Source organism: Columba livia, chromosome 1 (assembly GCF_036013475.1).
Source record: "Columba livia isolate bColLiv1 breed racing homer chromosome 1, bColLiv1.pat.W.v2, whole genome shotgun sequence".
Classification (NCBI taxonomy): domain Eukaryota; kingdom Metazoa; phylum Chordata; class Aves; order Columbiformes; family Columbidae; genus Columba; species Columba livia.
Window position 1 is genome coordinate 126747070 of NC_088602.1, and position 13141 is coordinate 126760210.

Genomic DNA, 13141 nt, shown 5'->3' on the forward strand with positions numbered 1-13141 from the left:
CAGGGCTGACCAAAAGCTAAAGCCTGTTATTGTCCAAATGCCTCTTAAACAGCAACTGGCTTGGGGCATCGACCACCTCTCTAGGAAGCCTGTTCCAGTGTTTGACCACCCTCTCGGTAAATAAACGTTTCCTAATGCCCAGTCTAAGCCTCCCCTGGTAGAGCTTTGAACCATTCCCACACATCTTATCAGTGGATGCCAGGGAGAAGAGCTCAGCAGCTCCTCCTCATCCCCTCCTCAGGAAGCTGCAGAGCCATGAGGTCGCCCCTCAGCCTCCTTCTCTGCAAACTAGACAAGCCCAGAGTCCTTGGCCGCTCCTCGCAGGACATTCCTTCCAGCCCTTTCACCAGCTTTGTTGCCCTCCTCTGGATGCGTTCAAGGACCTTCACATCCTTCTTCAATTGTGGGGCCCAGAGCTGCACACAGCGCTCAGGTGAGGTGGCACCAACACTGAATACAGCGGGACAATCACCTCTTTTGACCGGCTGGTGATGCTGCGTTTGCTGCACCCCAGAACGGGGTTTTCCCTCTGGGCTGCCAGGGCTCACTGGTGGCTCCTATTGCGCTGCTGTCAACCAGCACCCACATCCCTTTCTGGGGGCTACTGTCCAGCCACTCTTCTCCCAACTTATACTTGTGCCCAGCATGATTCCATTCCAGGTGCAGAATCCAGCATTTGGCTTTGTTAAGTATCATCCCATTAATCATAGCCCACTGCTCCAATCTACCTAGAACCCTCTGCAAGGCCTCTTGTTCCTCAAGAGAGTCAACAGCACCTCCAAGTTTGGTATCATCAGCGAACCTGCTACTGGTGCATTCAACTCCCGCATCTAGATTGTTGATAAATTGAACAGAAGTGGCCCTAGAAATGAACTCTGAGGAACACCGCTGGTGACCGCTCACCAGCCAGATGTAGCCCCATTCACCACAACCCTTTGAGCTTTACCCTTCAGCCACATCTTCACCCAGTGTACCACGAACCTGCTCAATCCACAGCTGGACAACTTGTCCAGAAGGATGCTATGAGGGACAGTATCAAAAGCCTCACTAAAATCTATAAAAACTACATTCACCACCTTCCCTTCACCCACAAAGCACCCACCTTATCATGGAAAGATATCAAATTAGTCAAAAAGGACTTTCCTTTTGTGAGCCCATGTTGACTGTGCCTGATGATTGCATTGTTCTTTAAATGTCTTTCAATAGTAGCTGGTACGATCTTCTCCATAATTTTTCCAGGAACTGAGGTTAGGCTAACAGGTCTGTAGTTCTGTGGTTTTTCCCTTACAACCTTTTTCCAGATCGGAATAACATTGGCCAGCTTCTTCAGTACTCTGGGATGAATCCCATCAGGCCCCATGGACTTGTGAACATTCAACTAACACAACTGGTCCATATAAGCTTAGAAGCTCACTCCAGTTTTCAATATGAAGTACTAGAATTTTCCCAGCAGAGTAAACTAATGTGGTATTACATGAATGCCTGGAATGATAAGCAGGATTAACACCTTTATAAAGACCTGGAAGCCAGGGCTTAATTTTTTAAAATTTGTTTTGACAGCCAAATACAGTGTTAGACACACAGTGGCATTTAGAGACCAAGAATGGCTCTCTTCCTTCCCTCCTAACGGTCTGGACAAGTGTGTAACGCATAGCATAGCTGCTGTTTCAGTTCCTCTGTCTTTATCATCCGCAACCCACAGAGCCGCTCATCGTTATGGAACTCCTTCCACCAGCCAAGGCAGTCCCATCAGGATCTACTGTGCTAGGAAAATCAATTTGATCAGAGAGTCTCATCAGCCAACACTCAGACCTGCAGTGCGCTTAGTCGGAGTTGAGGACAGACCATCATTCCCAACCTCCCTGCTCTGCACAGGCCGGTTGCTGCCATTCAGTCGGTAACTACACTTTGACAGCCCCCTTCACAGCCAAAATCAGACCAGCTGCCTTGCTTTGAAGTAAAATAAATATCTATTATTTTTAAGAAACACAGAGAACTGATGCACCACTTAAATTTAATGTCCAATGATAAGCTCCGTCTGAATTAAAAAGTGATTCCCAATTTGAATCAGAACAGGAAAACAACAGACCCAGGTTACAAGGGTGGAGACATCGTCAGGATGGACTACAGACTTTTTTGTGCTAGAGCCTCTTTACTTTCCTTGACCAGTGTAAAAGGAATCAGCAAAAATGAGGCCTGGGGCAGACATGCTATGGAAAAGACTTTCAGATCCCTCTTTGTGGGTCCTGCTCTTGGAAATGGAGAAAAATCTTCCCTTCTGCTTTTCAAAGAAAAAAAAAATCCCTAAAAATAAATCCCTAAAAATAAATCCAAGGGAGCCTGCTCTCCCCTAACCCTGCCACTAGGACAGGCACCGGGGAGGAACCTGTGACAGGTCCCAGGAGCAGCAGATGCACTGGTGCGCAACACACAAGGGTTTCAAGCTTACCCTGCCCAGAGAAGATGCCCTGGAGCAGTTTTTGCCACTCCTTAGCTGCTAAAGAGATGATTACACACAAGGAGACCCGAAGCTACTACAGTATTTAAAGAATCAAAGGCAGAACGTTATTTCCAAACACATAAAAATTAAAGACAAATATTTCTGCCTCATTTGAAGAAAAATCACACTGCAGAACCATTAAATAAATAACACTTACCTAGTTCTTTCCTTTCCTTTAAAAGAAATGGAATCAAAACTTGTGAAAGCTCTGGAGACTCAGCCAGCCCACGCATGTTCACTCCGTCTCTCACGTACATACAAATGCATCCCCCCTCCTCATGGTGCTCAAATGGCAAATCTTCATGGTGTGCGGTGTTGCAGGTTTGACACGTTCATGGTCCTGCAGCCACAATCATACGGGTTTGGACAAAAGGTGCATTCAAGTGCAGAGTACTGATACTAACTCAGGTCCGATCCTGTCAGCAACATTAAGTAAAAACTGTGCCCACAGGGATCTATCTCCACTCATTTTGCAGGACGCCACAGGCTCAGCCCTCCTCCCATGTGCTGCCTGGTACAAACAAATAGCTGTCACTCACAGAAACCAGAAAGCTGGTGTTTGAGCATGGACCAAAGAAAAGGAGAGTGGAAAGGGGAGAAAAAGACATGAAGAAGGTGCCAAACAAGGTACAAAACCCACCCTGAGGTAACTTGCAGCATATGAACAATGAAATGGCAAAAAATAGGAGTGCTGTCTGTGCTGACTATACCAGAAGGAGTTGTAAGCTACATTAAAACATTGACCAAGTTCAGCAGTAAGTGAAGCCATTGTTAAAACGGATCCAAACAAAATTATTCTCATAAACAGATAGTCACGGGTTAAAGAAATCTGAATTTTCTAATCCAGTATTTTTAATTGCTAACCAATGAAACACATAGTAATTTTTGCTGGGTAAAGTCAACCTTAAGTCAAGTGTGTGTGACAAGCTTCAAACAGACAAAAGCTGCACAACAAATATCTTTATCAATTAACACTGAGCTAACACAGACTTGACTTTGTGTTGAGGCTCCTGAAAATATTTTACGAAAGAAAAAGAGAAGCCCAAGCCACTTCAAGTTTGTCTGTAGTTTCAAGTAAACACATCAGAAACAAAATGAAACCTGTAGCATTTGTTTCCTATCTGCCATATGGATGCTCTCTTTCCTTTCTTTAACATCCACATATTACTGAGTGTGGCCCTTTCCCTGGAACAATCAGACATCAAACTTGATTGTTGGAAAATCAACAACCAATATTTGCACAGCTCTCAATACTGCATCCTTACTGTTTACTAGTAAGCATTGCTATAGGCACTGGTGCTTTAAAGTTAGTAAGGTGGATGGAAATACAGTGTGTATATAAATACAAAAAGTACCCATATACATACATTTAGGCAAATAAACAGTGAGCTATGAATGGTCTCTTCAGGGATGCCAGTAAGATCCACTTTCTTCTTCTTAAATATATAAACAACGCATCAGACAAGAAGTCAGTCTAGCAGTTTTCACACAGCTGAGCTGCAGTCATGACCTAGAATATGGCTTATATTGTGGGCAGGTCGGTTTGAGGACTGCTTGGAAGAATCTGAAGCAGATGTGTTTGCAATGGAAAGCAAAGGCGACATTGCTGAACCATCTGGAGGAAGAGCTGTGGCTATTTCTGGAAACAAAGACGTCAAGTTAAAATTGGATAAGTGCGACGTGTTGGTCATGTGCATCGGCGGCATATCTGGAAGCAAAGGAAAACTTGGCTGCGCAAAACCAACAGGCCTGGGAGGAGACAAAATGGATCCAAATCGATTGTTCAGACTTCCACTACTCGGCTTCTCTGTGCTTGGGTTAGGAAACATTTGATTGGGAAAGTAAGGGATAGAAATGTCATTGGAAAGGGTAGGGTGGGCAGGAGAGTACGGAGGATAGAAGGACGGCAGCGTATTCTGAGGGTCGACCGGGATTAGAGCTGGTGTTCGAGTGGCACTAGGCTGGGTGACTGGTGGGATGAAAGAGGTATTGGCATTTATCGGTGGATTCATGCCACCCTCTGGAATAAAAGGGAATCCAAAATTCTGAGAGAGAGTATGTTGGTCAGGGGCTGCGTTATCATTAGACACTTGAGGACCATCAGACATAAATCGGACAATGCTTCCTCTTTTTTCTATCGCAGACTGCTGGCGCCCAAGGATCATACTGCCACTGGTGGACAGGGGAAGATGCGGAAGACTAGGGTCAAAGACGTTCCCATGTCTTTGATTTCCAGATCGATTCCTTTCTGGCTGGCGTATTTTAGAACCTGCATTATCTTGCAGAGGATGCCTCGACCGCTGAGTAACTGAAGAATTTGGCTGACGAACAGACGGTTGCCCTTGCTCGCCATTTCCATGAGAAACGGCAGGGTGAGGGTGAGTTGGCCTCACAACTCCATGCATGTTGCTAGAAACGGGTGTATTCATGTGGCTCTTAGTTCCATGACTCTCTGTCATCCTCATGGGATTGGACTTCTGCACAGAGATGTTAGGGCTTGTATTGCGGCCCTGAATATCTCCCGAGGAAGAAGAACTCGAAAAAGGAATAGTCAAAGAACTGTTCCTTGTGTTAATTGCACCAATAGACATGTCACAGCTCTCCCTACTCTGGCCATCACCATCTCTTCGGATATGGACACTCTCCCGTGCTGGGGGACAGTTGTACTCAATTGTGGAGGAGGCACCGCATTGTGTGTTCCTTTGATGTTCTGAGATTGATCTTTGGCTTCCACTAACTTGATCTCCAAGGTGAGGGGCAAGTAAACTCTGCATAAAGCTTTGGTGGCATGTGTTTTCATTTTCCCTTGATGGCAGGGTATTTCCTGCTGGAATACCCTGTACTGGCTGGTAGGGCAATCTCTTCTGTCTCTCTATGGATGTCCCAGTATTTTGACCAATTCGAAATGCTTGTGACTGCATACTCCTGAGGGATGACACAGAATTACCAATTTCACTGTTTCTTGAAGCCTGTACATCAAAATTGCCTGTTGGTTGTTGATTAGGTCCAGATGGCTTAAATGTTTGACAATCAGAAAGCCGCTGCACATCTGATCCAACTGTATGGTCAACAGATAAGCGTCCCTGCATATTATGAATGACCAATCCTTTATTTCTAGAAACATCAAGGTAGCTTCTCATTTCAAGCTGGTCAGAAACCCTAGGGCCTTGAAGAGTTATTCCTATCCTCTGTTCTGAATTAGAGGGCGTCTTCCCAATGAGCGCCTCTGCAGAGTAGCTGGAAACTCTATTTCTTTCTTGCCTGTGAGGGGTGCATGTCATATCTGATGGTCTGGTTACAATACTTGCCTGCGACACCATTTGCTGCTCTAAGCCCCTTGAGGTCATAAGTCTCTGCATCTGATTGTGCCCTGACACATGTTCAGAAGCTGAGCCTTGCTGTCTGCTGCTAACATCTTGCTGCTGTTGATGCATAATATCCTGATTTATATGGCTCTGAGGGTGGTTATGATGGTTTCTGCTTGTTGCAGGATTTTCACAGTTCTTTTCAGGCTGGGAAGCTCCAAAGTGCTGCTGCATCTGCTGCTGCATTTGCTGGTGGTGAGGATGAGGCTGACTGCCTTTTTGCCGTGTTTGATCACTTCCATGGTGTTTTTGCTGTAGAGAAAGTTGTGTGGCTTGTGTTCCCTGGATGAGATTTCGTTTCTTTTGCATCTGCACCTCCTGCTGTATTGTTCGCTGTTGGTGGACACCATGGGGTTGAGAGTGGACTGAGTTTTCCCCGTGAGTGACATGGTGCTGCAGCTGATACAAGTGGTGCCTTTCTCTTAACTGGCCAGCCTGCTGTTGCTTTAAGTATGGATGACTGCTGTGAAGATGAGATATGCCTTGAGCAGGAACATGTTGAATTGGTGGCAAGTGCTGCCCTGCCTGGCCTTGCTGCTCTGAAATTGATGGCTGTGAAGCACACTGAACTTCAGTTTGTCTCAAAGCTGGTGTCACAAAGTTGCTGTTAGATGGGAATAATCTGTTAAGGCCATCAGTGTGCCCTTGATTGCTCACTGATGCCACTGAATTGGATGAATTAGGAGGAATCTGACTGACCAGCATCTGTGTTTGATCAGCAATGCTCTCTGGTGTTCGGTTCATCAATGCCATCCCTTCCAGCCTTATGGGCGTTGTCTGGCACTGCTTTTGCCTCTTTGCTGTAGAAAGCAGAAGGTCATCTTGAACAGCCCGCTTGGCAGAGTCCTTGCGACCTTCATGATTTTGCTGCTTTAAGTGCGATTCCTGCAGCTGGGGAGCCTGCATAGTGCTTGCCCTAATAGCATTAAGTTGTTCCTGAGCATACTCACTCATCATAGCAGGTCCTGGAGACTGATTGACATATGTGCTAGAGGGAATGGAGAGGCCAATGGTTGCAGGGACACTTGCTGGCTCTGAAGACTGGGATAAACTCGAGCAGCTCACAAGGGGATGGACAATTCGACTCTGGTGTATTAGATTATTTACACTTAAACTGGTTATGCTTGGCGACTGGGAAGTGGAAATCTGCAAAGCAGTGTTTGATGTTTCCACACCTCCTGCAGAGCAGCTTGGCTTTTCGACCTGTCTATCAACATTTGCTTGTACTGTATCCTGAGCACTGAATTTGTTTGGTGCTGCTTCCAATGGCCCTGCATTGTTTTCTTTAACTGGTTGAGGCTTAAAAGGCTGTTGCTCTCTCTCTGAAGGTGCAACCTCTGTTGACTTAGAGATAGCATCCCTCACGTTAACCTGTATTCCTCCCCCTCCACCCTTCTCCAGGTTTTCCTGGTCAAAAATCGCTCTTGCTGCAAGAGCTACAATGTCAGTCTGTTCTGAAAATGTGCAGCTGTTACACGTACTGGTTGACGTGCTGCTAGTAACGTCTTCCCTGGTGGTATCTGGCAACATGGATGCAACTGAGAAGCCCCGACTGCTACCAGAGCTAGTTGACATTGGGGAGTCTGCCTGCCTGCTAGCAATAAGGGAAGCACCCGCTACTTCCTGATCAGAAATGCAGGAGTGATGCTGGGAGAGCGTGTCACCTTCTGTGTTCATTAGCAAGAGTTCCTGCTTCTCAGGCAAATCAACGTTTGATTCTGCTGATTTAGAGTTTTCCATAGAAAAATCAGAATGCTCCCCCTGAACAGTAAATGAAGAGTTTTTTTCTGCAGTTGTTCTTTCTTTCGAGAGATCAGACAGCATTTTGGTTAGACCCTGTCTTTCTAATAAGTCTGTGTCTTGCATTACTACTGAGGAATCCTGCACAACACTGCAGGACTCTGAAATCGTTCCTGCCTTGGAAGTATGACCCGCTGTGCTGCTCTGTGCTGCTGACGTCCCAGCAACCTGAGAATGTGTCACATGTGCTTCGGTACGAGAGGATGTTAAGGTGCTGAGGGTTTCACAGGGTTTGGGTGACTCTGATGAGGCAGAGCTGGTTGGCAGATGGTTTTGAGACCCAAGGGCCTGCTGGTGAGAAGCAGCATCTTTGGCAGTTGGTGGGGTAAGGGCCAGCTGCTCTGACACCATGAATGTCAGTGGCGAGGAAGCGGGTGCCCCGGCCGAGCTTGACTCAGGATCAGAGCAGGTTTTGGCTGCCTGTTCAGAGCTCATACTGTCTTTGGAACAACAGTCAGAAACGCTGATGCCACTTGATGCTGCTACACCACTCGCCTGAGATGTTGCTAAAGCTTGCGAAACTGCTGGAGAGTTTTCAAGCAGCCCCTCGCTGTCTGATGGCTTTGCCACCACTTCCACAGGAGCACAGTCCACCTTCCCTGCATCTTTGCAAGGAACTGCTGTACAGGACACTTTACTGTTGACTGCTTGGTGTTTCTTTGTACTTGGCTTTTTGTTTGCCCTTTTTGATTTTGCACTGGATGGCAAGCCAGCAGCCGCTTTTTTGGGGGAAGCACTTATTGAATTAGATGCACTAGTTAGTACTGAAGCCTCTGTGGGTACTGAAGATGCCACAGAAGTGGGTAACGACACACAGTTAACTGTAGCAATCTGGTTATTGACAGTTGTGGGATTGGTAGGGTGGCTGAGAGACAAATGTAAGCAGCTCTGTCCAGCCATTTGTGATATGCTTTGATTGAGGTTAGCTAAAGCACCAAATGTATTGAGGGCAACATTGGTATTTGGGTCCTCGCTGGTGGTGGGCTGAATAATTTGCAGAGGGGCTTGATTTGAAGCTCCAGATGAAGACATTACAGGCTGCAATGCAAAAAGCTGCCCATTTAATGAGATCGTTTGAGGATGCTGTTGATTTGACATTGTAACCGAAAATGTTTGCGTGGAGCTAGAAGATGGCAAAGAGGATGGTCTTGGTAATATATGGACAAGATGTTTCCCTCCAAAGGTCTGTGGAAGAGAGGCATTTTGTATGGAGCTGCTAGAGTTTGCAATTGCAGTTGGCCCATTCACAGGAACTCTTATGGAAGCAGAAGGCTGAGCAGAAAGGAGTGGTAGAGGATTCTGGTTAGCGGCTTGTATAATTACAATTTGCTGGCTAACATTTTGGCTGGGAACTTCTGCTCTCACAATTGGAGGACATGGCACAGGGTTTGGAGGCTGGAGAATGATGACATTCTGGTTTGCTGGCGCTCCTGTAACAGCTGACACGACTGGCTGAGCCATCTGAATCACCTGCATAGCTGAATTTAATGGAAGGATATTTCCTACAGCCTGAGTTTTAACCTGTGGCTGGCTGATTAATGGCTGCATAGGTAAGGGTGGGCACGAGGGCAAGGTAACTACAATCTGTTCAGCTGCCTGACCATCCCCAGGCAGAGAAGTATTCAAACTGATACTTGTAGTCAAAGGCCTGCTGTGAGCAGAAGATACAGTACCAGCACCATTAACTGGCTCGTTTAATAGTGCAGTCATTATACTGGAGGGCGCTTGGCTTAGTGGCTGAACAGTATTTCCTGCTAGCTGCAAAGTTGTCCACGTGGTCTGTGTGTTTCCAGCTGAAGGCATCCGTGTAAGGCTACTCATGTTTTTCAAGTCCGAAGTGCCAACACCTGAAGAGCCTGAAAAAGACCAGCAGTTCTCTAGGGGACTGGCAGGCAGAGTGCTTATTGCTGTTGCAGCCTTAACTCCTTCTGCTGCAGAAGTCGCAGGCATTCCAGCACTACTGCCTAAGTCTGTACTTTTGAGAACGTTTACAGAGGAAAAACTATCTGCAGTAGACAGTCTCACAGATGGCACACAAGCTGTGTCTGTGCTCGAAATGACACAGCTTTCCTGAAGGTCAATCCTAGAATTGTGTGTATTTGAGGAAGTTGCATTCACCTGTTGAACTTGGGAGGCTTCTGTGGAGGCACTGGAAGGAAGGCTGATTCCCTGCAGGAGTGTTTTCTTTGTTAGTTTAGTGCCCTCCTCATCATTCTTACTTTTGGGGACGTTTTGATCATTCTGTGGCGCGTTACTTGAAAAACAGCGCAGTTCCTGTTCTGTTCCAGATTGAGACGCGCTCTGTGAGCTGGCAGTAGCAGCGGCAAGCACACCTCGCTCGTTCTCAGAGGTGGAAAGCTCAAGAACATTCCCTGCTGGAACTGCCTGCGTGGAGGCCAGTGGCGAAATGGTAGTTTGTGACCAGGGCTTGTTTTCTGCGGGGTAAACACCAGAAATCGTCACAGGAGTCACTAGGTTACAAGTTCTCTGGACTGGCACAACATTGGCTGTTTGCTTTTGTAAATTATGACCAACGTTAAATGTTATTCCCTGGACGGATGCTCCCTGGTTATTTCCATTGGGTTGACTCCCATTTGAATAGACAATGATGTTCTTTTGAACCTGATCACCAGGAATAACAACTGAGACCTTTGAATTTTTGAGATTTCCCTTCCAGTGGATTGTAGGGTCATCATACAGGCAAATATCATTTGCTTTCAGTAGTTCAATGTATCTCCCATTTTCCTTCTGCAGTTCATCCAGCTGTTTCCGGAGTTTTTTAATCTCTTCAGCTACAAAACAGTGAGAGCACTCCATTACATCAGCACCAGCACAAATATTAGGTACTATGTTACCACATGACTTGGAGAATAAATACTATGTAGTATTGAAATACATTGTTAATAGCACATGCTCTCTTAAAATGGTTCCCATAACATAAATGAAGACTCTTACCCTGATAAGCCTCTCCACTGAGCGGGAAAGTGAATTAACTTCACAGACCACTCCGTTACCAACTGCAGCATATGCCAAATTATTTAGTTAGAAAAAACATCAGGACTAACTCAGATTAAACTGAATACGAATCAAATTGTTTAATTACTGAAGGAAAGATGAGCACATTACTTATTTTTTTCTTTTCCTGCTCCTTTGCAAGCACTGCAATTGTTTTTATTTAACTGATAATCTCATAGCTTTCCAGGACAATTAAGTTTCATTACATCTATAAACAATATGCAAAATTAAATACAAAGCACTTACGTAAAGCCACAAAAACCGGCAATGCCCTTGGAGATAGCTCACCTAACTAGGAAAATCATTGAGGTTTTACAAACCCAATTACATCAACAAGATAAAAATAAACTATTTAGAATTCCATTATATGGGTAGAAATAAAAATCACAAAGTGCAACGTTAGCTCTGAGGTTATTTCTGTCATACCTCCATCACTGTGTTTTTATGCATCTGTTCAACCAAGTTTGATATGCTGCATTGTAATTTTATAAAATAGGCTTTTATCACTTCCACAGCATTTGAAAGGAAAAAAAATTGCCTTACAAATGAAGGAAACTCTACATTTTTGATTAAAAAATAAAAACACCACCTTACTGAAGTCTGTCAGAAATCATTCTGGTCACTACAGTAGAATAAATCAGGACAGAATCTATTAGATGATGTTGCATCACATATAAGCTCTGTCATTACTTTACATCACAATGTGATTGCTTCATCATCTCATAGCTATATGCAAGAACCTGCACTTGGGTATTCTGTTGGCTTCTTGTTTCAAGCTACTCTACGCCACTGTATGTCTTGGGATTCCCAAGGCTTTGTTGTTAGTCACTGCTAGCAGACACACAGCAGAAGCGAGTGACAGAAATTCTAGAGCTTCCAGCAGTGTCTGTACTTACCCTGCTCATTGTTCCCTCCATTTAACAGAAGTTCATCATTCTGTCTTTTCATTTCTGTTATATACTTAAAGGCCTGATCCAGGATCATGTTCTTGCTCTTTAGAAGAAAACATATATAAAATTAGGAGAAAGGTCTGCCATTGGTAGATCCATTGTTGTTTTTATTTTTTGTTCCATTGGTTTTTGTTTGTTTGGTCTTTTTGTGTGTGTGTGTGTGTGTGTTTTTTTTCAGACGAACCCCAGGTTTTATGAGAGATACTGACCCTAAAATGCCATGAGCTTTTACAGAAAAACATTGTCAGTGCTGGAGCTGACATTTTCTGATGCCTGAAGCTAGATACTAAGGCCACAGAACTTGAACAGCAAGCATCATTTCCTGATGAGCAGCACAAAATTCCTGTTCACTGAGAAACATACACATCACATGAAATTTCCAGGATACAGCCTTGTAAATATTTTATGAGGAAAGAAAGAAACATGCAATAATTATCCAGGGAGGTGTATGCATAATTTTGAAAGTAATATACTGGAAAATACGGGAAGAAAATATGCCATAACCTCTCCACCATCTTCCTTTTATGAAATTATGCTTATTCTGCCTGCAATACCTCTTCTTCACTTCTAAATTTCTTCTGCTGTTCTATAGGAACAGTCTTTGCTGTAGATTGATCTGTCCTGAAAAAGATGCTTCTGTGCATCAGCATCAAATCATTTGTCTTGCTTCACCTTTCACAAAGACAGTGCCTTAAACACTTTCAGATAAAAAGCTCAAAATCTGCCTAATTACATTCATGTGGCCCTGCATTTAAAAAAATGAAGTATATTAAAAATAATTTTTGAAATACTAATAACTAGTAAGATTTTTGAGCATATTAATTCAGACAGTTTTGCCTTCTTCCTAAGACAAATAGCAAAATAAGTATTTATACTTCTACAGACAAGGAAACACAGAAGCATTTTACAGGAAACTTGTATGCACCTCAGAATGGACACTCACCTGCTTCAGTGCTGGAGAGCAGGGAATGAGTTCTCCGATTCTGTTTATTCCAGCATTAATCTTCTTCTTTCGATGTCTCTCCACTAAGAAAAAATAATGTGTGCTCTGTCATTTGGTTGAGCAAGTCAGCACAACAGCAGCACAACCAATACCAATGTAAAGGCTCATAAATACATGATTTCATTATGTATTGCAACCCTCAGTAACTTGAGAGTGGAAAAAATCCTCTGAAGTAAACCTCAGCTGTTAAATTAATACTGAATGGAATTAAGAGCTGTAACATAAGCACCAATATCTTCAAAAGGTGGGGATGTTCTGGACCCCTTTGTGGAAAAGAAAAGTTACTGCAACTCAAAATTCAGGTTTTGATAACATTTGCTACTTGAGTTTCACGAAACCCTTTCACAAGACAGATAGATCAGCTTTAGGCATACAGAAAGCAAACGAACCAGGATTATGGAAACAATCAGTTGCAGATTTGGAAAGGAAATCAAAGTCTCTTAAATACTAATGTCAGGTCTAACACCAAAATAGAAATAATTCAGAATTTGTCAGTTTTCAGTCTTAA

At 44.1% G+C, this 13141-nt stretch overlaps 1 protein-coding gene across 7 annotated transcripts in view; it reads right to left on the minus strand.

Annotated features, from left to right (window-relative positions):
- USF3 (upstream transcription factor family member 3) overlaps window positions 1-13141 on the minus strand; it is a 31797-nt gene that overhangs the window by 2277 nt on the left and 16379 nt on the right. For 5 of the 7 annotated variants that reach the window (XM_021292659.2, XM_065077707.1, XM_065077720.1 and 2 more), the window contains 3 exons: window positions 12574-12656; window positions 11577-11673; window positions 1548-10457 (listed from right to left, as the gene is read on the minus strand). In XM_021292659.2, the coding sequence (XP_021148334.2) occupies window positions 3985-10457; window positions 11577-11673; window positions 12574-12656 (6653 nt within the window). In that variant the 3' untranslated portion in view covers window positions 1548-3984. Of the gene's footprint in view, window positions 1-1547; window positions 10458-11576; window positions 11674-12573; window positions 12657-13141 lie in introns of those variants that run through there. The other 2 variants (XR_010475666.1, XR_010475665.1) reach the window with 2 other exon arrangements.